This window comes from Pistacia vera, unplaced genomic scaffold (genome assembly GCF_008641045.1).
Source record: "Pistacia vera cultivar Batoury unplaced genomic scaffold, PisVer_v2 Contig106, whole genome shotgun sequence".
Lineage (NCBI taxonomy): Eukaryota > Viridiplantae > Streptophyta > Magnoliopsida > Sapindales > Anacardiaceae > Pistacia > Pistacia vera.
The window spans coordinates 1,653,925-1,677,176 of NW_022195093.1; the positions used below are offsets into that span (position 1 = coordinate 1,653,925).

At 36.5% G+C, this 23,252-nt stretch overlaps 3 protein-coding genes across 3 annotated transcripts; 2 read left to right on the plus strand and 1 right to left on the minus strand.

Annotated features, from left to right (window-relative positions):
• Positions 1-30: 30 nt before the first annotated feature.
• Positions 31-1,863, plus strand: LOC116129360 (steroid 5-alpha-reductase DET2-like). Its single transcript, XM_031415106.1, has 2 exons — positions 31-656; positions 1,333-1,863. The coding sequence occupies exons 1-2, from the start codon at positions 333-335 to the stop codon at positions 1,801-1,803; spliced, it is 795 nt and encodes a 264-aa protein (XP_031270966.1). The 5' UTR covers positions 31-332; the 3' UTR covers positions 1,804-1,863.
• A 2,807-nt stretch (positions 1,864-4,670) lies between these two features.
• On the plus strand, positions 4,671-6,272 carry LOC116130366 (steroid 5-alpha-reductase DET2-like). Its single transcript, XM_031416114.1, has 2 exons — positions 4,671-5,065; positions 5,743-6,272. The coding sequence occupies exons 1-2, from the start codon at positions 4,742-4,744 to the stop codon at positions 6,211-6,213; spliced, it is 795 nt and encodes a 264-aa protein (XP_031271974.1). The 5' UTR covers positions 4,671-4,741; the 3' UTR covers positions 6,214-6,272.
• A 714-nt stretch (positions 6,273-6,986) lies between these two features.
• LOC116129795 (MAG2-interacting protein 2) lies at positions 6,987-23,252 on the minus strand. Its single transcript, XM_031415529.1, has 12 exons — positions 23,223-23,252; positions 23,011-23,059; positions 22,731-22,907; positions 21,693-21,894; positions 21,246-21,469; positions 19,910-20,906; positions 17,970-18,949; positions 17,019-17,107; positions 11,836-12,195; positions 10,170-11,409; positions 9,724-9,989; positions 6,987-9,621 (listed from the first exon to the last, which is right to left on the minus strand). Exons 1-12 carry the CDS (start codon positions 23,250-23,252, stop codon positions 7,024-7,026), a joined length of 7,212 nt encoding a protein of 2,403 aa, XP_031271389.1. The 3' UTR covers positions 6,987-7,023.

The window sequence follows — 23,252 nt, forward strand, 5'->3', positions numbered from 1 at the left end:
AAAAATTGGTTTCTTCCCATTTCCCCAATATTGCAAGTTTCAGTCGGGCTTTAGTTTCAAACTCGTGCTTGCAAAGCAAAGTGGAGAGATTTCTGGATTATTAACAAAATTCAAAAATCAAAACAATTTATGGAAAATGTATTCAGTGTTTTCATTTTCAGAATTCTTTTACTCTAAAAACGCTAATTTTATTTTTTATTTTTAACTTTTGACAAGACAATTCCTTAAATTCTTCAAACATTTGCACGTCTCTTCATCTCTTTAAAGCTTTTCCCATATGTAAAATAAATTTCATTCACTCAAAAAAAGAAAGAGAAAATTAACGAAAAGCCATGTTTCTGAGTTGTGTTACTTTCCCACCACCACCTTCCATCTTCATGACAGCCATGTCAGTGGTGAGTGTGGTGTCAATGGCGAACGGAGGCTACTCTGAAACCGTGGGAAAGCATATGCAATATTCCAAGTTTTGGAACGTTAACTCTGAGAAATCTGCGGCAAAACAGGCTAAAGTTTCGAGCAGAAACGGGATGCTTATGCTTTATACGCCTGCCTTTTTTGCGGGTCTTTCTTCTTTCTGGCTCTTTCCTGATGACGGTTTCAGGTTTCTTTTGCTTAAGTCTGCTCTCACCTTCCATTTCTTCAAAAGAATCTTTGAGGTAATGCATACATGTTAACGTTTCTTAATATCATTATTGTTACTTCTTTTGGTTTCTTCTTTATTTGCTTTACATGCATGACTAAAATGGTCTTCGTTTTTTGTAGAAATTAATAACTTTTTTTTTTCAACATTAATTTGATGGGATCAGTCGGAATTAACTAATATTTTTGAAGGTTTTATTTGATTATTGTTACCTGAGAATTTTAGTCATATTTTTGGCTCAAGAAAAACTAAGTAGAGTCCGATTTGATATTAATTTTAGTGTTATAAATTGAATGATAATAATGAGTTTAATTTTTTTTTTTTTTTAATCTCGCATTCAATTTACAGTACGTGATAATTTTCTCAGAACCCAAACAAGAGTACTGGAAAAGAGTTTTGTACTTTTGTTATGTTCTCTATATTATAATTCATATTTTATTGCAAGTTAAGATTCAATAAATGGTATAAAATTATGATGTTTGAGATAGAAAATCCTTATTCTATGGATTTTTCATATTGTAAGTTAGATATATGTTTGGATAATGTTATTGAGTCGATAACATAATCAAATTCAGATAAAAGGGTACTGTTCTTAGTATTTTTGGAATACAAACATCGACAAGAATGGCCTCAGCGACATTGATGTTCAGCACACCCACCAAGTTGAAAAAACTTTTTTTTTTTTTGTACAGGTATTGTTCATTCATAAATATAGTGGCGCGATGACTCTTGACTCTGCAATTGTTATCACTCTAAGTTACTTCATATCAACTTCAACCATGATCTATAATCAACACTTATCACAAGGATTACCAGAGCCATCAATTGATTTGAAGTATTTTGGGATGATTGTGTTCTTGTTGGGAATAATTGGTAACTTCTACCATCATTTCCTCCTCTCAAAAATGAGAAAAGATGGTGAAAAACAATACAAAATTCCCAAGGGAGGTTTATTTGACAAAGTAGTATGCCCACATTATCTATTTGAGATATTAGTGTTCTGGGGATTTGCTTTTATTTCTCAAACTTTTTATGCATTCTCATTTGCTCTAGGCACAAGTTTTTACTTGATGGGAAGGAGCTTTGCCACTAGGAATTGGTACCTTACCAAATTTGAGAATTTCCCAAAAGATGTCAAGGCAGTCTTTCCATATTTGTTGTAAAATGAAAATTTATTTTATCATGCTTCAAAGATGATGTATACATTATTAATTTCAACTCAAAAATTACAATATCTTTTCTAAACACTGTTAATCGATTATCTCTAATCTTCCTTTTCGTTTTTGTTTTCCATTTTCTTCCTGTACATAGACAAGATGTGCATACGTTTTATAGAAAAAAAAATCATCAACGAAATTTAATGGAGAAATTTTTGAAGAGAAGCTGAGAAATCTGAGAAATTTTAGTAGAGAAACTGAGAAAGAGAATAATCTGAGAAACAGAGAAAGGAAATCGATGGAATGGGTTGTGGTAGTGCGATTGGGTAGGGTTGGGGGTTTTGAAATCAGGCCGGTTTATCCGGCGGTCCGGTTGGACCAGCGGTTCATTGACTTTATCTGGGTTTTGACCGGGCTAACGCGGTTTAATGTATAATGACGGTTTTAATGTTGACTCGGACCGGATACGTGACCGGTTCCCGGTTCAATCGGTTGGACTGGCCGGTCCGGTCCGGTTTTTAAAACAGTGCCCTTAATACAAATCAGCCAATGATTGGTTGGCGATAGTGACATCCCAAATCTAAAATCAATCGTCTCTCAAGCCCATTCCCCAAAAAATCTACCCAAGATTTGGTGAAATGAGTTTGATTTCGATCAGATTTTACCAACGTTGGCATCGACATTCTAGGTTAGTGGCTCATTGACATCGGCGTTGACAATCTTTTTCATCATTCGAAAAATACTCTCCTCTTTCTTCTGATCAAAACCTATCTCACCCTTAGCCTTGTTAATTGCTGGCAAAAGTCGGTTGTTGTCGTTGTTAGTTTTTATTTTTTTATTTTGGGTTGATTTATTCATAAGAAATCAACTTTGTTACCATTATTGCACTCACTGACACCCCCTTTAAAAGTCTCAACATTCTGGCCTTTAGTTGTTCGTTGATTATCACCCCAAATTCTAGGGTTTTTGGTGAATAGGAAAAATGTTAAACCGGTGTGGTGAAGCTCTTGAGTCCTTGTTAAATTGGTCGGGCCGGGCTGGGTTTTTAAAACAGTGTTTTCAATTTGCTAATACAAGTTATGTTTGATGTAAGCCCAAATAGAATCGACCTTGTTGGGCATGAGGTTAGGTCCATTAGCTAAAAATCTTAGGGTCTTAATATATGTGGATATTTTAGTATTTTAACACTTCAAATTTATATAATAAAAGCTTTTCTTTTAAGTTTTTGGTTCTTAAGTAGAGTGGCTTAAATTTAAAGTATTCTGAGTTACATGGCATAATTTAGGTATGAATATGATAACAAGTCGGTGGTTGTGTTGAAAGATAAAAGTTATTGCATAAAAACAATGTTTTAAAACCTAATCTAAGGTGAAACCTGGCAAAGTTTTCGGGTCCTGGGTTGACCGACAGTCAAACTGGTTGACAAAAACTTTTTAAATTTAGCAAATACACCCCTAAAAATTATTTGAAGTCCCTATAGGTTTAAAATTTAGCAAATACACTCCAAATACAACTAGGCTAGTGACTAGTTGGCGGCGGCGACACCCTAGATGCAACCCCAATCGTCCATTGAGTTCATTCCCCTTAAAATATACTCAAGATCTGGTCGAAATAGGTTCGATTTCGACCAGATCTCACCGACACCGGCGTTGGCATTCCAGGCCATATCTCATTGACGCCGGTGTCGAAAACGCTCCCCATCACCTAGAAAGTACTCTCCTCTTCCTCCCGATCAAAACCCACCTCACCCCATCCCCGTTAACCTCGCCAATCGCTAGTAAAAGCCGGTTGTTGCCACTGCTAGTTTTGTTGGATTTTCGGTCTATTTACTTACCAGAAATCAACGTCGTCACTAGCATTGCATTCACCGACACTTTCTCTTTAAAAGCCCCAACATCTCGACCATCAATTGTTCGTCGATCATCCTCCCAAATCCTAGTGTTTTGGATGAATAAGAAAAATATAAACCAGATCCGTTAAAGCTTCTGGGTCTTGGTTAAACCGGTTAGGCCGCGTCGGGTTTTAAAACATTGCATAAAAGAGAAAGTTAGAGAACACAAATGGACATTCTTTATTCAGCAATTCCACAATACCCAAAAACAAGATTTTTCAGTTAATTAAACATATGATTTCTTAGCTAGATAGTCAATATCATAGAGCACTTTTGCCCTAAGATTCCTTCGCTCATCCTTTCCAAATTCTTCTCATAATAACGCCAACATAACGTAACAAATAATAATAATAGTCGGCTGGTTAACGTTACTCTTTTATCAACCTTTGAATTAGTTAGTATGGACCATTTACACAAATAATTATATGAATATGATGTGATTGCTCTTATTTGACTCATTCTAAAACAACCAAACGTGTCATTATTTTATACCAACAACCTTATGTGAATCTCCACGGTCCACACAACACATTAATGATCCAAACAAACAACAGCCTCTCCCTTCTCCTTTTAATTTCCTTTTTGGCCACAAATAACTATGTCTAAATTGTTTTTCGCATTAAAAATACAATTTGTTTGCTGCCTAAAGCATACTATAAACATGTTTAATACTTAATACCTCCTCAGAAAACATTTACTAAAATTATTAAAAAATAAAAATAAAAATTGGTTTCTTCCCATTTCCCCAATATTGCAAGTTTCAGTCGGGCTTTAGTTTCAAACTCGTGCTTGCAAAGCAAAGTGGAGAGATTTCTGGATTATTAACAAAATTCAAAAATCAAAACAATTTATGGAAAATGTATTCAGTGTTTTCATTTTCAGAATTCTTTTACTCTAAAAACGCTAATTTTATTTTTTATTTTTAACTTTTGAAAAGACAATTCCTTAAATTCTTCAAACATTTGTACGTCGCTTCATCTCTTTAAAGCTTTTCCCATATGTAAAACAAATTTCATTCACTCAAAAAAAGAAAGAGAAAATTAACGAAAAGCCATGTTTCTGAGTTGTGTTATTTTCCCACCACCACCTTCCATCTTCATGACAGCCATGTCTGTGGTGAGTGTGGTGTCAATGGCGAACGGAGGCTACTCTGAAACCGTGGGAAAGCATATGCAATATTCCAAGTTTTGGAACGTTAACTCTGAGAAATCTGCGGCAAAACAGGCTAAAGTTTCGAGCAGAAACGGGATGCTTATGCTTTATACGCCTGCCTTTTTTGCCGGTCTTTCTTCTTTCTGGCTCTTTCCTGATGACGGCTTCAGGTTTCTTTTGCTTAAGTCTGCTCTCACCTTCCATTTCTTCAAAAGAATCTTTGAGGTAATGCATACATGTTAACGTTTCTTAATATCATTATTGTTACTTCTTTTGGTTTCTTCTTTATTTGCTTTACATGCATGAATAAAATGGTCTTCGTCTTTTGTAGAAATTAATAACTTTTTTTTTTCAACATTAATTTGATGGGATCAGTCGGAATTAACTAATATTTTTGAAGTTTTTATTTGATTATTGTTACCTGAGAATTTTAGTCATATTTTTGGCTCAAGAAAAACTAAGTAGAGTCCGATTTGATATTAATTTTAGTGTCATCAATTGAATGCTAATAACGAGTTTAATTTCTATTTGTTTTTAATCTCGCATTCAATTTACAGTATGTGATAATTTTCTCAGAACCCAAACAAGAGTACTGGAAAAGAGTTTTGTACTTTTGTTATGTTCTCTATATTATAATTCATATTTTATTGCAAGTTAAGATTCAATAAATGGTATAAAATTATGATGTTTGAGATAGAAAATCCTTATTCTATGGATTTTTCATATTGTAAGTTAGATATATGTTTGGATAATGTTATTGAGTCGATAACATAATCAAATTCAGATAAAAGGGTACTGTTCTTAGTATTTTTGGAATACAAACATCGACAAGAATGGCCTCAGCGACATTGATGTTCAGCACACCCACCAAGTTGAAAAAACTTTTTTTTTTTTTTGTACAGGTATTGTTCATTCATAAATATAGTGGCGCGATGACTCTTGACTCTGCAATTGTTATCACTCTAAGCTACTTCATATCAACTTCAACCATGATCTATAATCAACACTTATCACAAGGATTACCAGAGCCATCAATTGATTTGAAGTATTTTGGGATGATTGTGTTCTTGTTGGGAATAATTGGTAACTTCTACCATCATTTCCTCCTCTCAAAAATGAGAATAGATGGTGAAAAACAATACAAAATTCCCAAGGGAGGTTTATTTGACAAAGTAGTATGCCCACATTATCTATTTGAGATATTAGTGTTCTGGGGATTTGCTTTTATTTCTCAAACTTTTTATGCATTCTCATTTGCTCTAGGCACAAGTTTTTACTTGATGGGAAGGAGCTTTGCCACTAGGAATTGGTACCTTACCAAATTTGAGAATTTCCCAAAAGATGTCAAGGCAGTCTTTCCATATTTGTTGTAAAATGAAAATTTATTTTATCATGCTTCAAAGATGATGTATACATTATTAATTTTAACTCAAAAATTACAATATCTTTTCTAATGTTTGATTTTTCTAGTGTATTTGTCACTACAAGTTTGCATTCAAATGGTTGCTTCAAAGATGATGTATACGTTATTAATTTCAACTCATCAACTCAAAAATTAACAATATCCTTTCTATGTTTGATTTTTTCTAGTATATTTGTCATTGCAAGTTTGCATTCAAATGGTTTCATCTTGGATTCAATCATATATATAACGATCGGAGCTGTCCCGGTCAACTTTCGCGTCGGATAAGAACTCTAGTAGTTACCTTTATTAGAAATCGAGAAGGGACTTGAAATCAAAACCTCTTAAATAATACACCCAAGAGTTCCTATCGAATCACTCAACCATCCAAAAGTATTTTACATGTTATATCTCACATCGTTTACAAGTGACAAACAGGTTTAATTTATAAATTTTACGTCTTTCCACTAAGTAGATGGATATTGAGTGAAAAACGCTAACATGAAATCCAAAACCAGACTTCAAATTAACAGAACACCAACCAGAATAATCAAGTATGACCAACATTTTTATGTTAATTTATAACCACAAAAATCTTGCTTCCGAACTGAGATCAAAAGCTTCAACTCAATTCTAAGTGGGTCACTTTGACCCATATAAAACTTGTATATCTATCAAAAAAAAAAAAAAAAAAAAATCCCCTTCCCTCTGAATAAAAGTGTTTACAGAACTATGTAATATGTATAGTTTCCTAACACAATAGCAATCCTACTACAAGCTTTCATCTAACATTGGCCGAAAGTGTGTGCAATGCAGATTCGATCAGACTTCCCAGCTTGCCTCTCAAGCTGGAACCAGTGTTCTTTAACGTTTCATCAAAACTCATCTCGTCTTCAAGTTGCAGTTGCTGGAGATGCCGCTCCAAGTACCTATGAAGACTGGCCTCAGCGACATTGATGATACTGAGAAAAGCATTTGTGTGCATAAACTTTGTAATAAGAAATCCGGCTAGAATCTGCTGATCTGCCTTCACAAGCTCTGATATGAAACAGGGAAAGAGGATTTTTCTAAAAAGAAGCAAGTCTTCGGCAATGTTTCCACTTTTGTTTCTTCCTCCCTTTGTTTGTCGTATTATCTGGGCTTCTTGAAGCTGGCGAGAGAAATTTCCAACCAAGTAACACAGATAAGAGAAAATTGTGCCATAAGAAGATTTAGTGATGATAGTTGATATAACCCCAGAAGATAACACAAGCATTAATAACTCGTGGTCTCGGCCAATTGTATCGGAGATGCCTCCTTGTTTCAACTTCTCTTCAACTACATTTAGAGCCTGCAACCAGATGGCTTCATAAGGCAATAAAAGCACCAGTTTCAGAGCTGAGAAACAATCCACACCGAGTAGAATTTCATTCAAGCTTCTGGCATCATCTTCATCCAGCAAAATTCCATTAGATGTTGATAAGGAATGGTCAATCAGTCTCAACACATCTTTACACCGTGCCACTGTTATGAATTTTTTGAAAATCTCCACCCAACATGCATGCAAAGGATGAACAGTAAGGGAGTTTTCTTTCTTTTTCTTCTCGACAGGTTCTACTTCCTGAAAACTTTCCCATCCTTCTTCCCAATCATCACTGTTCCAGTTGTTTTCAGCAGTGGATGCTTCTTCGGCAGCTACTTCATCTCTAATTACAAAGAGTCCTTCCCACTCTTCCAAAATGGTTACCAAAGAATCGAAATGAGGATCTATACTGGCAGCTCCACACAACTTAGAGAAGCAGGAGGCAGCTGTATCGACATTGAGTAGATCATCAGGCGTTATTTCTATGCTTGGTGAGATAGCTGCCACAAGTTGAGTAGATTTGAGGGCAACCAAAGTATTCGTAAACCTGCTAGAAGTATCTGTTTGCTCTGACAACCCCGAATTGGCAGTGGTTTCACTTGTTTTACTTGTAGTGAGCAGCTCATCCCACCCTTCCCAAGGAAGAACATTGGATTGTAGTTCAGAAGGGAAACCTTTGATGTTTCTACCTGTGATAGATTGCAAAAGTTCAAGGGCATAAACTCGAACATTACTTGGTAACTGCAAATTATCAGAGAATTTGGCCACTCTCTCCCAAACTACATGCCTGACCCTCTTCAGCTCATCAAAATCACCCTCCAATTTACTTAGAGAAGACAACAAATGATACAAATTATGGTGATCAAGGGATCCATTAATCAGATCTTGTAAAATGGGCTCCAACATATCTAAATATAGATGGGGAAGATCTTGAAATTTAGAGTCAGCAGTTTTTAAACTGCATTCTGACACTGCGTTGAAAAAAACCTCTGAAATGGCTCCAAACCCACAACCAGAAAATACCATGGCTCTGCAGAATATGAAAATTTCACTAGCAAAGTCTCCAATTAAACCATGAGTAACATAGCTGATAATGGTGCCCCAGCCCTGACTCGGTGAGATGCTGTCTTCCATCACCAATTTCATCAAAACCTTTAAGAAGCTCAACAAGCACTCTGGATTAAACCTGGGATCTTCTACTGAACTTTCACTGGACGTAATTTCTTGCACTTCTTCAGTCAATCTGATCCAGAAGTTCAAAAGTAGGATGAGGCACTCCTGCCATGTTGAGTTATCTGGTATACTCCTAGAAGAGCCATATAATGGTATAATCACATTAAAGTACCGCTTCATTGTATCCAAACAAGCTGAAGGTGCCAAAAGTCTCATATACATTCTGCAACGATCGTAGGTCTGCTCAAGTTGATTGATTAAGCCCAGAAAACTTTCAGGTCTTTCATTATTAAAATCTGCTCTAGCACTACTCTCCAAATTTGTCAACAAACTCAGTGCATAATATTTGTAAACATCCTGGCATGATATGAGACCCTCAGGCACTGAATCAGTATAAATACTGACCAGTGTTTGCACCATACTTGCCAAGGCTTCCAAGCAAGATTCACTTATGTGCGCATAGATTTCGTTGCTGAAATCCTGCAAATTTAAACCACCTAATCCAGCAATGTTTTTGAAATTCAAATTCTTAATAAAGGAAACTCTTCTGCATTCCTGCTCAATGACTCTGTAGAAATTAGCCAACTTAAAATTAGATGCACGTGCCGGATCTGGGTTAAAGTCTGGTAAAGATTTTTTGGCTGCCTCCAACTGCAAGTAGCAATCGGAGAGAAGGTCAAATATGAAAGCAAGGCGCTGTTTGTTGCATCCATCAACTGCAGGGTATACAACCAAGGTTATAGTGTTGATAGTTTCTGTAGCATGACCAAGTATTTCTTCTCTGACGCCTGCAATCTCAGCAATTATATCATCATCAGTCCAAACTTCAGAAACAAGAATAGAACTTAAGTAGTGTTGCAAGACCTGCAAGAAAAACAAAGAAAACTATATCATTTATCAGGCAAACTTTCAAATATCCTTTTCATTTGTAATTTTATACTTCATAGTACACGCGATCCCACGGACCTCATTGCGATTCAAGCCATAGGTCTCTACCAATTTCAATACATTATTTAAAATGGGTTTCTTCTCCAACTTTACTGATTCAACCAGAGAGAAAACAACACTCTCAATGTATTTGATATCACCAGACAAAAAGCGTGCAGTTTCCACTCCAGGAATTATTTGCTCTAACAATCTAGAACGATCTGCCACACACTTTTTTTCTTCTAATTTAAGTTTCCATTCCCGCCAGAAAGTAGATTGTACTTTGTCAATCTTGTTTAGTTCACCTGAACACAAGAGGTAACCCAAGAAACATATCAACTCATCATCATGTGTAAAAACATAATGCATGGCTCTTAGCATTTCTATGTAACATAAGGGATGCTGATTATGATGATTCTGGATAGCATATAAAAAAACATGAAGTCTAAAGTTCAAGAGTCAGGAAAATAACTAAAACCAATCACCAGAATTGAGTGATGTGTGCTTCTCTTTAAACTTCCTCCGTAGCAGCTCTCTCCTCTGAAAAGGGCCCTCACATTCAATTCCAGAGTTGTGTAATGAACTATATGTCAAACCCACATTCATTATGCTACAAATTTCTTGGTAGCTTTCCCTTACTCTCAACTGTTCTTCTATCACTTCTACCCCATTAACAGTGTCCACAAGATTCAACAGGAAGGAGCAGCCTAAAATGTCTTCCTCTTCAGAAGCAGGTGGTTCTAAAATTGATTTTGCCAGAGCCGCAATCAGGTCATCTCTGGGAGCAAAACCATTCCTGGCCAACCAGGATAGAACAGTTACCAAAGATTGTGTTCTTACACTCACATACTGCTTTCCAGGAAATAAGCCATGAGTCATTTTCTTACTATATTCTGCTTTCCTACTCAATTCAAGCAACCATGGAAGTTGTAAAGCAGCGAAGGACAAAATTTTTCCATTTTCCCTTAAAAGCAATTCCCAGTTGACCCCAGCCTCAACAGGCAAGTTTTTGGCAACAATGGTAAGAGTATTTTTGATATTATTCAGATGAACTTCCTGATCGTCACTGCTGACCCCTTCAACCAGTTCAGAGCAATCTTTTAGGTTAACTATATCTTGAACACTGTAGCCTGGAAGTGAAATAACCGAGGAACCTTGGACTGAGAAGTTGGGTGAATTTGTTCCTGTCAATGTCATTAAAGTCTCACACTGACCTTGCATGTCCAAATCTTTCCAGGCATGGAGCAGCTCACCTATTGATTCTGGATCACAATGGCTCAAAGCAAAACCTAGTAGCTGCTTTCGAGAATTTATGTCCATATTTTCAAGGGCAGGACCCCTTGCTATTGCAGCACATAAATCCCAAATGAGACCATGTCCTTTTTTTGCCAAAACAAGGCAGAGATCAAATGCCAATTGCAGATCACCAGCAACTGCAGCTTCTCTAGCAATAGCTTCCTCAACAGCTGATATATCTTCAGGGGAATTCAATCCAAGAAGTTTGGCGACCTCAATGAGTTCGTCAACATGTAGATAAGCTCCACCTTGGTTCGTTATTGCCGTTTTAATGACCTCCATTGGATCCTTTATTTGCTTGAATTGCATAGGTAGAAGTGTCACTCCAAGGTTGACAAGTTTAACAGTAATTGCCTCAATGATATCAGCCTCTGCTTTAACATTCCTGCTGCTTGGCAATAAATTCAAACATTCTTTAGCCTTCCAGATCTGCAATACATAGCACGAACAAAGAAATGAATTTACATTAAAAAATTATTGACGTACAGAAAATCAAAGTATAATGACTTGGATTTCATTGAGGATATAGCTCAATAGCAGAACTCAATCTATACCCCAGGTACTACTTATTGTTCAGGCTTCATTCAACTGAATTTTGGAATCAGTTAATTGTATGGGGACTATAAATTGTATGCAATACTTAGGATCTAAAATTTTAGAGGGGTAGAAAACAATATGGATGCAAAATTTCAAAGAGGTATAACTAAGGTATAGTGAATTTAAATGGCTAGTAAAGACATAAAAGTGAATTTTAAAAAGCAAATAAAAGAAAGAAAAACTAAGAGTTTAAAGTCAGAACCTAGAAGTATGAAACAGTTCTGCAATATCCTATTTATGAGCCATCAGCATACTTACTTCTGAGCAAGCAAGACTAGAAGCTGAGAAAAAATACTCCCTTGCAGCTTGAATAACAAGATTTTCTGCTTTCTCTGGTGCTAAAGCAACTGCGCTTGTACCCTTTAAATAATTTCTTGCAAGAGAAAACTTCCCAGCTTTCAGCAGTCCTCTGCAGAATTCCACTAACATATATTCTAGGTCTAAAAAAGGAAAAGCCTTCTCTCGTAGGTACTGCATATCACGCCACATGTTTGCCCAATCATTATCTGATCGTCCAGTCTGTCGTCGGATAAATTTTGAAAGTATAAGACGAAGAATCTGTTTTACACCTTTTTCATCTGCACGAGCTTCCAAGAAAAAGTTTATTGGCTTTGGAACCTGCAAAAAATCAATCACCGAAAATCTCCCTCACAATCAAATTCATGAATCACACATAGAATACAGTAGTTATCTTATCAGCTACTATCAACTAGCATAATCATTGATTACAAAGAACAAGAAAATCAATAACCAAAGTTATCTTTATAATGACCAAACAACGTGCATTATCATGGTTCTAGAAACATGATGTTAAAGAGCAATGAAGCTCCTGAGATGAGGTCATATACATATTATAAGATGGAAACATAGAATCAATAGTTTCACGCTTCACGGGAAGAACAAAGGTGTGATAGAAGGGCATATCTAACAAAATGATAGACCACACGTGAACCCATTTACAAGGGCATTCCAAGATATTTATCTCCTAAAAACTACAAACAATCCCAACAAGCCAAAATTCCTCTATCAAAGACCAAAAATGACCCACTGAACCCAAAAAAAAGAAAAAGGAAATAAGACTACGAGAGAACCCATAGGTTTTGGGAAGCAAAAGCAGATCAACAACAGTTCCCTCTTCATAACACAATCCCACTAGGACCAGCAGCAAACTATGCACTTCTCCATGCAAGGACACTTTCTCCTCAATCTCCTAACCCCTTATATATTGAGCTGATCATACAAGTTTAATTTGGTTTGCATTATATCATGCAGTAAATACTGTCCACACTCCAGCTCCAAACATTGTAAACCTCAAGTAAACCACATATTCTAGTGCAGCAAATTCTAGACTGCTCATGTACCTCCACCTGTGCCCTCCTATCATTTAAAATTGTGCACACATATGAAAGCACATACTTCAAGGTTCCCCATTGCACCAAACACTATGGTCATCTGAATAAAGACATTTTATCCATTCTGAATGGCTTCCACAACCCAACCCATAACATATTTTCAGCCCTAACTTTCTATCTCACTACTTTCTTTACAATTCGGCTCCACCATCCTCCCTAATGTATCCCACTAAGCAGCATAAAACCAAAAATTTGTTGGTAATACTCTATTATAAAAGCCCTGAGCTCCATACTGCCATACTTCCTACCTGAATAAGCTGGCCCACATCCAGAATGGAGGATCATGCAAACTGGTGCAAGGTCTCCCTTTCAGTATATGAGTCAATGTTAAGATAATTAGGAAAATAGAGATAGCATTTCCTAGATTGATTTGTGTAAATATGGTAGACTAATTTGTGTGTATCCTTGATTATTAGGATCAATTCCTTCCTAATTCATGTAACTTGTACATTGTATAAATTCCCATCTTGCTTGGGGGAATAATCAAGCAACTTATTCACAAACACTTTGTTCATGGTATAAAAGTCAGGTTGGTTCTTAGCCTTCTTCTTCTTTTCTAAATCCATCTATTTCAGAAACCCTAAAACATATCTATAAAGGAGCGCTCCTCTTTGCTTTTAGGGAGTTTATTTCTCGATTCTCCTTGTTCGTAGGCATCTTCTGGTTCTTCTTAGGCGATCGGTTTCCTCCGTTCTTCCTTCTGTTGGTGATTCAACTCTGACAAAGGGTGTTTTACTGTTTTGGATTTATCTCTCACTTCACTAGATTACAATGGTAGAGAGCATCAAAATCAGGTGATATCAAACCATTCTTCTCTTCTATTTAGTTCTCCCCCAATTACTACAATCAGCTCAGGGTAGTAGTAATTATGCGTCAGGGCTGCTTCAGTAGAGTTATGATTACGGGGCAAGGTTATGATGATCACTTAAGTAAAACATCCACTGATATTTCTACTACTGAGAGGGCTAGGTGGGTTAAAGTTGATGCTCAGTTAGTAGTCTCCTTTGGCACTTTTAGACCCTAAACTGCTTAATTTGTTTCAATCTTGTAAAACTTGCTGTAAGGTTTGGACCAAAGCCAAAACTTTGTATACGAATGATGTGCAAAGAATATATAGAGTTTCTGATATTGTCCACCTTCAACAAAATAATCAAGTTATGGAGAGCTATTTAGGGCAGATAGAGACTTTAAAAGATCAATTTGATTCCCTTATGCCAGTATCCGAGTACCACTGAACAAGAGAAACAACGTGACAAATTCTTTATGGTCCTAGCCTTAAAGGACTACGATCTGACCTTGGTTCTGTTCGAGATCAAATTTAGCTAGCCATACCATACCATCTTTGGAAGATGATCTGCTCGATTACTGCGTCTTTCTTTAAACCTAGGCGATACTAGAGGTTGGACATCTGTATTAGTGTTCAGGCAGGAAATCAGCAAGGATAGAGTGATTCTCGAAAGGGAAAAGGAAATGGATCTAGACCATATTGCACCTATTGTGACAAGAATGGCCACAACGAGACACTTGTGGGCTTTGCATCGGAGGCACCACGTCAATCTTCTAATCGATTTACCGCTCATGTGGCTCAAGCAATTGGAGATGGATAATTCCCTTACCGATGCTAAAGACCAACAACCCAACTCCATTACATTGTCTGGGGCTGATTACAATGAGTATCTTCAATATCAAGCTGTCGAGCAGCAGTCATCCTCATCTGGCGCCTCCCAAATTGGTAATTCCTTTGCTTATCTAAGCAGGACCTCTCCACTGGCCCACGGATTTTGGATTCCGGAGCATCTGACCACATTTCTGGTAATAAAAATCTTTTATCTCAATTACCTCTTCTCCCACTTTATCAAAAATTACTCTTGCTAATGGTTCACAGACTATGGTCAAAAGATAGGAGAAGCTCGACCACTTCCTTCCATTTCTTTAAAATCAATCTTATTCGCCCTGATGTCCATATAATCTGATCTATTAGTAAGTTAACCAAATATCTTATTGTTCTGTCCCCTTTTTGCTGACTCTGTTGTGTGCAGGATGGAACACAAGGCAGACGATTGGAACAGGACATGAATCACATGGACTGTACCACCTCTCCAATCCAAATTCTCCAGTTGCCTTCACCTCCGCTGCATCTACCGACATTCTTCATAGCCGCCTTGGTCATCCAAGTCTTGCCAAATTTCAGAAATTAGTACCTAGTCTGTCTACATTATCTTCTTTTAATTGTAAGTCATGTCAACTTGGAAAACAAACTAGAGCTTCTCTCCTGTTGCTAAGATTACTTCGGTATGCCTCCTTATCTCTTTAGCGGCCATGTATCAATAGCCTCTTCATCAGTTGGATATTAAAAATGCCTTCTTGCATGGTAAACTTGCCGAGGAAGTGTATATGGAGCAATCGCTAGGGTTTGTCGCTCAGGGGGAGTCAGGATTGGTGTGTTGTCTACGTCGGTCTTTATATGGTCTCAAGCAGTCACCTAGAGCATGGTTTGGACAGTTCAGTTCTGTGATTCAACAGTTTGGGATGTCGCAAAGTACAGCTGATTATTCAGTATTTTTCCGCCGTAATGATCATGGTAAATTTATATACTTGGTTGTCTATGTTGATGACATTTTCATAACAGGTAATGACCAAGATGGGATTTCTCAACTGCAGCAACATCTGTTTAGCCACTTTCAAACCAAGGACTTGGGGAAGCTTAAGTATTTTCTGGGGATTGAGGTAGCACGGTCTAAGGCTGGTATTGCTATATCACAAAGGAAGTATGCCTTGGACATTCTTGAGGAGACAGGTATGTTAGACTATAAGCCTATAGATTCTCCTATGGATCCCAATGTCAAACTTGTTCCTGGACAGGGGGAGCCATTAGAAGACCCTGGAAGGTATCGAAAATTGGTTGGTAAGCTGAATTATCTCACGATCACCCGACCAAATATCTCCTTTGCAATTAGTGTGGTTAGCCAATTTCTCCAGGCCCCATGTAGTGGTCATTGGGACACAACAGTTCGCATTCTCAAGTATATTAAAGGAGCTCAAGGACAAGGCTCACTATATGAAAATAGGGGTCATTCTCAAATTGTTGGGTATTCTGATGCTGATTGGGCAGGGTCTCCATCAGTTAGACGATCTACTTCTGGATATTGTATCACGATTGGAGGTAATCTAATATCTTGGAAGAGTAAGAAGCAAGATGTAGTAGCTAGATCAAGTGCAGAGGCAAAACATCGGGCTATGGCTCTCGCGACTTGTGAGCTCATCTGGTTGAAACAACTTCTTCAAAAATTGGGGTGTAGTGAAGTGAAGCAAATGAAACTAATATACGAAAATCAAGCTGCTCTGCATATTGCCTCAAATCCAGTCTTTCACGAAAGAACAAAGCATATAGAAGTTGATTGTCATTTTATCCGACAGAAGATTGAATCCGGATGCATTGTCACCAGTTTTGTCAACTCAAATGACCAGCTAGCAGATGTTCTTACTACTCAGAGGTTTCGAATCGGGACATTTGTAACAAGCTTGGAACATATGACATATTGCTCCAGCTTGAGGGGTAGTATTAAGATATATTAGGAAAATAGAGATAGTATTTCCTAGATTGATTTGTGTAAAATGGTAGACTAATATGTGTGTATATCCTTGATTATTTAGATCAATCTTCCTACCTGAATAAGCTGGCCCACATCCAGAATGGAGGATCATGCAAACTGGTGCAGGTCTCCCTTTCAGTATATGAGTCAATATCACCAAAAAGAAGTCCATTTTGGCTGTCTATAAATAAAAAAATTTCATTAAAAAAATCAGTAAGTAATTATCACTATTTGCATATGAGTATGTAAATATAACATAAAGCAAATTCCATGACTTGTTTCATGCCTCCAAGGAACCAATTTAGTAACACCATATCTTTCCAGTCTCAAAGAAAACATCATGATGTTTGAACATCAAGCACATGAAAAAAAAAAAAAAAACACATGCTCAGCACTTAACCATCAAAAAGCTTGGAATTCAAATGAGAATACAAACCTGATAAAATGCCAAAAGTCTCCCTGCTTCAATATGGCCTTCTGCTGTTTTGAGTCTTCTCTCAAGGCCATCAATATATAATTTAGCATCTGTAAAATTGAAAACCTCCATTATTCTCAAGAACAAGTTACTCTAATATGAGAAAATGAACATAAAATCTAATTACATAAGCATAATAGATGAGTAACTAACATTTCAGTCCACAAACACATTTACACACAAAACTATACACAGTTACATACACGGACAGACACAAATATATAGCTAATATAAGCAGCTAAAAGCTACAAATTTTACATAGATCAAGTGAATTATGAAATGGTTAAAATGCGGCTATCACTGCAACTTACAGAAATTGAAACAAACTAAAACTGAGACATACCAAAATGAAAATTCTGCTCTCTTATCAGATCACTACCTTCCTATATCTAGCCATACAAAATATCACGTCCTTCTGATTTGATGCAATCTTCTATACTGTATCTAAGATGGGTGCACTGTACAATTCAATATTGCCGCATAAGGTATACAGTCATTAGGACAGCATCTTAATCAGGAGCCAAACTCCTATTGTCTACAAATTAGCAAATACGTGATAATTCTCCTTTGTATATCTGCTGTATAGTTACAGAATGTCTTTCAAATGAAACATTCATCTAAGGGCTGAGAAGTATTAAGTAGACTATTACTAATGGCTGACAAAGAACATGAACCATGCAGGAATTCTAAAAATTTCATCTAAAAGGTTGACAGAATTCAGTGGGAAAAAGGAAAAAAGAATTGAAGTACCAGTTATTCATGCAGAAGCTAAGCAAAAATTTTATCCACAACTATTTCATTGTCGGACACAAAGAAGGACAAGACATGAAATCATCTAATATCTGAAAAAAAAAAAAAAGAAAAAAAATAGAACTTCAACCACCATATTCAAAACCTCAAAGCAGTACTTGCCTTGGTTTTGTGAAAGTTTTGACATTATGGCAGCCATTGTACTCCACCTGTCTGTAGCTGTACACAAATATATGCACTGCAGAGCACAATCCACAGCTTCAATCTCATCCCTGAAAAAGCTATTACTTTGGAACTCCCTACACCCTTCCTCAATGACTGTCAAGCATAAGTCTAATTTATTTTCCAAAGAAATTTCCTTCAGCCATCTAACCAGAAACGACTCATCCTTCTTATGATCTACAGAAACTCGGTCAACTGTAACCTGCTTTTGAGCAAATGAGGTCAGATCATGAGACCTATTTCGCATAAATGGAATTGCCTTGTCTCGTAACCTTTCGACCACATTTTCCTCTTTGACTCCCTTAAGCATTGCACAAAATTTTTCATAGTCAGATAATTGTTCCCATGCAGTAAGGCTCATACTGAAGGATATTTCACCATTGCTCTCATCAGAATAAATAAGCTGGTGCAAGTATAAAATATCCTCATGGAACTGCTGCAACTCAGTTATACCTTTGCGACAAGCAAAGTCGACCAAGCACAGGCAGTTGTCTAGCTGCCCACTATAGCAATCAATGTCTCTAGCTCTATTCTTGTACCATATCGAAAGTTCATTAGTTGATGGCCAAAGAGATCCCAGGTACTTCTTGACAATTGCTTCAGTTCTGATCTGGCTATGGATCTCATGATTCTCAGGTAATCTTCTAATAAATCTTACCATCTTGTCACATTCAACCCAATCCTCTTCCCTCATAGCAACTCTTGCAGGAGGAGACCTTCCTGGAAGAAGCTGTACATATGTTTGAACAGGAACTGTCTCTGGAATAGCTGCTAAGATTTGCAACATGGAAGAAGCCAGTGTATAAGGGTGACGCTTAAAAAGAAGATTTAAGGCCCCTATTTTTCCACTTTCTGCAAGTTTTACTCCTGCTTCATTAATAGGCATAACACGAAATTTGCTGTATTCCTGCACAAAAAACCTGCAAAAGACTAAGTCAATAAGACATCAGTCAGTAGAAACCATCTGGTGAATGATAAAACTCCCTAAGTATCAGGTTCATAATGTAGAAAGCATAAATGTAGTATCAACAGCATAACCTCAAAAAAGGCTACAAGCCTACAACTCAGCACAATATCAACAAAGATAGTTTACAAAGAAACTTTCTCTCTGACAACTGCAGAAAAGAAATTAGAAAAAACCAATAAAATCCCTTCACATTTGTCGAAGAGGAAAATTCCAAACTATATGGTAAAAATCTTAACAAGTTCTATAGATGTCAATATTTTCATTGACTCCAAAAATGAACAAATAATCTTTTTTTTTTTTTTTTTAAGAGCAACAGTGATCTGAAATTAACATTGGCAAAAGATGAACAATTAAATCCAGATACTGGTGAAAAGTACGTAGAACTGGAGATAAACTAGAATGGCTGCATTATGTCATCTCATGCTATCTTTGAGCAATTACCATGAGAAACACATAGGTCATATGGGTCTAGATTAGGCCTGCATGCATATTAAGATCCCTTGAGTGGAAGTGCCTCTCATGTAGCTTTTAAACTTTTAAATGATAACACAATGAGTAAAACTAAAAAGACACAGAGAAAGCAAGTGATGAGAGTGCATATTTGTGAATATCTATAGGTAGTCTCACATTATGAACATTGCTTACATGTTTTTAGGAACTCATCCTTTCTTCATTAGGCAAAAAAAACCCAAGAACTCTGGAAAAAAAAATCAGCATAGATTGCATGGCAACATTGTCTTTTAAATAAGATGATTTATGACAAAAAAACAGAAAGCATGAGAAAATGGGGAAGAGGAGAAGACAACCATGATGCGGATCTACTCAAACCAGCATCAATAAGTTTTAAGATTTAAAAAAAAAAAAAAAATTCTTTATCCACGATAAATCAATAGAGCTTAGAACAGAATGATACCTGCCCATGTTAATCCCAAGATACGTCTCCAACCTGTCTCCAAATTGCAACAACTGAAGTCTACAGAGACGAAAATCCCAAATTTGACTATCTTCATTATCTTCTTCAGAGAATTTATACTGGCTAGTTAGGCGCAGCCCATGTGCAAGTAAAGCCTTCACAGCATCTTCTGTTGGTCCAATTTTATCCACACATTCAGAAATTACAAATGCTTGATCCTTAATCTTTGACAAGAACATATTTATTTCATCTATTCCTTGCCTAGAATACAACCACTGTGATTTAAAGATTTCATCTGTATCCAATCCATGAATATTAGCAAAGTCCATAGCCCTTTTATACTTGTGGTTGCTAATTAAAATATTATACATATCAGGAACAGATCTCTCTGACAATGATATCAAGCTCCAGCGCAATATAGAAATGTCGAACTGATTAAATCTGTCTTCAGCAACCGGCTCTATGTGATTTGAGTCGATCGTTCCTCCGTCAAAATTAGATGTGTTTAATCTCTCTTCAAGCGATTTACTCTCTAAAAGAAAAACATGACCTTTAAGCTTCTCTACTCTCTCTAAAACAAGCACTGAATGTACAGGATCACTGTCTTGAACTTTCAAGCCACTATGGATCTCAATCATGGTGACAATTCCATCCTTTCTTGCAAGTGTAAGTATATGATCAGACCACCAAGTAAAATCCACAACATCTCTTAACAATTTCTCTCTGTTTAATGAATTATCAGTCACTTGAGAATCCAATCTTTCTCCACAAAATGCCTTTGACAGTGAAGAGCTAGCATTATCCATCTTAAAAATGTGCAAGCATCCAGTAATATCTGAGGTAGCAACGAATTTTCCTTGTGGAGAAATTAGCACTTTCACAAGTACAGGCTTCCCTTCATAGCCTTTTGGTTTGCAATATAAGCCTTCAAACTGAGTAAAGCACAGTTGTTCCAGGTCCAAACTTTTACATCTACGCCAAATAGAAATACAAGACCCTGCAAGAAAAATGAATAACTAATTAAGAAAACTTGAAATATTTGCCATTCTACTAACATGTTAAAAGCCCCTTTTTCGTTTCCTAAGAGGAATTTATGCTGGATCACAAATACTTGACAAAATTTGATTATATATAAAAGAGTCTTACAGATGAGACCTGCCATTGAATATGAGACAAGCAATCATTAGAAAGTCATATAATAATTCTGATACTTTACCATATAGAACTCTGTACCACTGTCATTGCTTATTCAATTGAAAACTAGTTTACAAAGATTTGTTCAATTAAAAAGTTCCATTCAGAGAACAAAAGGACAATAGATGGTAAGAAACTATACCAGTATTCCCACTAGAGGTAAGTGAAGTAGTGATAGGACTACTGACAACAACTAACAATGAAAGTTCTGGAGAATAGTCAACACAGAAAACATTCTGAGGAAACTGCCTCCTAGAAGTTGATCCACTACTTGATGCACAGTCAGAGGAAATAGAGGCACTTGGCTCCTGACTGATCTCAATATTGTGAAGGCATCCATCTGCTGTCAGAACAGTGAAGGTACACCTGAAAACAGGTTTCCAAAAATTAAGCAGGCACTATGATGTTATAGCTCCAGCAGTATTAAAAGGGAGAATGTAGGAAAATAATATATAGATTAAAAGAAACTATAGGAACCCCAAATCTTTAATCATATGTTCAAGATTGATTAAGAACAATCTCTATATTCTGTGGAGTTCATACAGATGCCTCTGAACAGAAAGGAAAGGGAGGTGGAAAGAACACTTACAAGCAAGATGTTTGTACGTCAGTTGCATCTTGTGCAATCAGGCTTATTGTTGGTAAAGAACCTTTTAAATGCTTATTTGTGATTCTTGTTATCTCTTCACCATTTGCTTTAATAAAATAGACTGTGTCGGATCCATTAGCAACTCCAAGTATATCATGAGTTTCTGACCAAGCTCCACAAATAAATGCACCAGGAGTACTACCTAATGTGTGGAACAAAAGTTAGACACAATTTCAAGCAAAAGAGAGGTAAATTGTAAGGAAATCCGTAGAAGCAGCAGAGGAGTACTTTCTATTGTACAAACAATAAGTTTATTTCCAGGTTCATACTTCAGATCAACCATCCATTTTTTTCTTTCACTAGAAACAACATCCATATCAAATGTCTTGCACTAACAAACTTCCATAAATTTAAATTTATACTCAGATATATCACAGGGCTCACTCTCGCATAAATATTCTCTCCTGTTTTTATCCTGAGTAATTAGACTATTCTTTTATACAATGTTCGCCCAAAATTTCAAATGATATGCAAAATTCTACAACCATAGGACTAAAATACCAAATTTGCCTTCTATGCTATTAATGAGGAGCCTAAAAGGGATGCTAGTTAAAATCTAAACATGTCACAAGGGCATAAACAATTCTAATACATATCCTTTTCAAATCTGTCTGGGGAGGGACCATTGAGCAGCACTTGATAGTTCCCATCAGAAAATATTACATGTAATCAATAATATATCACATTTTACAGGAACCATAATATAGTACACTATCAACAATACCAATAAAAATAAAAAGGTTCCGAAATACATTCCTAAAAACTAAATAATCTGCATACTCACAGTGGTCAAACCAAAATCCAACTAACAGGAAAATCTTAAGACATTAAATCATCAAATTTGAATTTAAACAGATTATTGTCTAATTATTTTTCAACAACAAATTCTTATATCCGCTAAGCATACAAATTCTAACAAATGCTGCAAGCTGGCACCAACATTTCTAAGCTTTTCTCAGATTGATAAAAAAATCTTACTGGTAAAAATGCCACACGGTTCCTTGTAGTCATCATCCTTCTGCAAAATTGTAATCTGATTTCCGGCAGCCACAGCAACGCGTTCACCTCTCGGCGATATAAACAACGATACAAGTCTCTTAATTTCTCTAGGAGAGCGCCGATACTCACTCCATTTCTCTTTAAGTTTACTCACACCTTCAGAACAAAGCAAGAAAACACATCATCAATAACCAAAACAAGTAAAAAGAAACCTAATTAAGCTAATTCAAACCAGTGTAAGTATAAAAAATCAACGAACCTGGAACAGAGAGAAACGATAACACGCCGCGTTTTGAAGCTTCACGCGCCTGAATTGAGTGAATAAGAATTAAGTAAAATTTACAACTCAAATAATAAAATTGAAAATAAAAATTAGCTAAGAGAGATCTAAAGTTGGACCCGCTGGTCGGATTGTGGCGGGTAATTGGGAGTGTACGGTCCGGTGGCGTGATGACGTGTCTCGTATATTACTTGTGGTACGGCGGTCCGAGTGTCGTCCAT

Excerpts from the sequence above, each read along its gene's own strand:
- LOC116129795 (XM_031415529.1), bottom strand. The coding sequence starts at position 23,252 with ATGGACGACACTCGGACCGCCGTACCACAA. Across the intron at positions 18,950-19,909 it reads CTTGGGATTAACATGGGCAG|GTTTTTTGTGCAGGAATACA; the intron begins GTATCATTCTGT and ends AGTCTTTTGCAG. Across the intron at positions 11,410-11,835 it reads CTAGTCTTGCTTGCTCAGAA|ATCTGGAAGGCTAAAGAATG; the intron begins GTAAGTATGCTG and ends TATGTATTGCAG.
- LOC116129360 (XM_031415106.1), top strand. The coding sequence starts at position 333 with ATGTTTCTGAGTTGTGTTACTTTCCCACCACCACCTTCCATCTTCATG. Across the intron at positions 657-1,332 it reads TCTTCAAAAGAATCTTTGAG|GTATTGTTCATTCATAAATA; the intron begins GTAATGCATACA and ends TTTTTTGTACAG.
- LOC116130366 (XM_031416114.1), top strand. The coding sequence starts at position 4,742 with ATGTTTCTGAGTTGTGTTATTTTCCCACCACCACCTTCCATCTTCATG. Across the intron at positions 5,066-5,742 it reads TCTTCAAAAGAATCTTTGAG|GTATTGTTCATTCATAAATA; the intron begins GTAATGCATACA and ends TTTTTTGTACAG.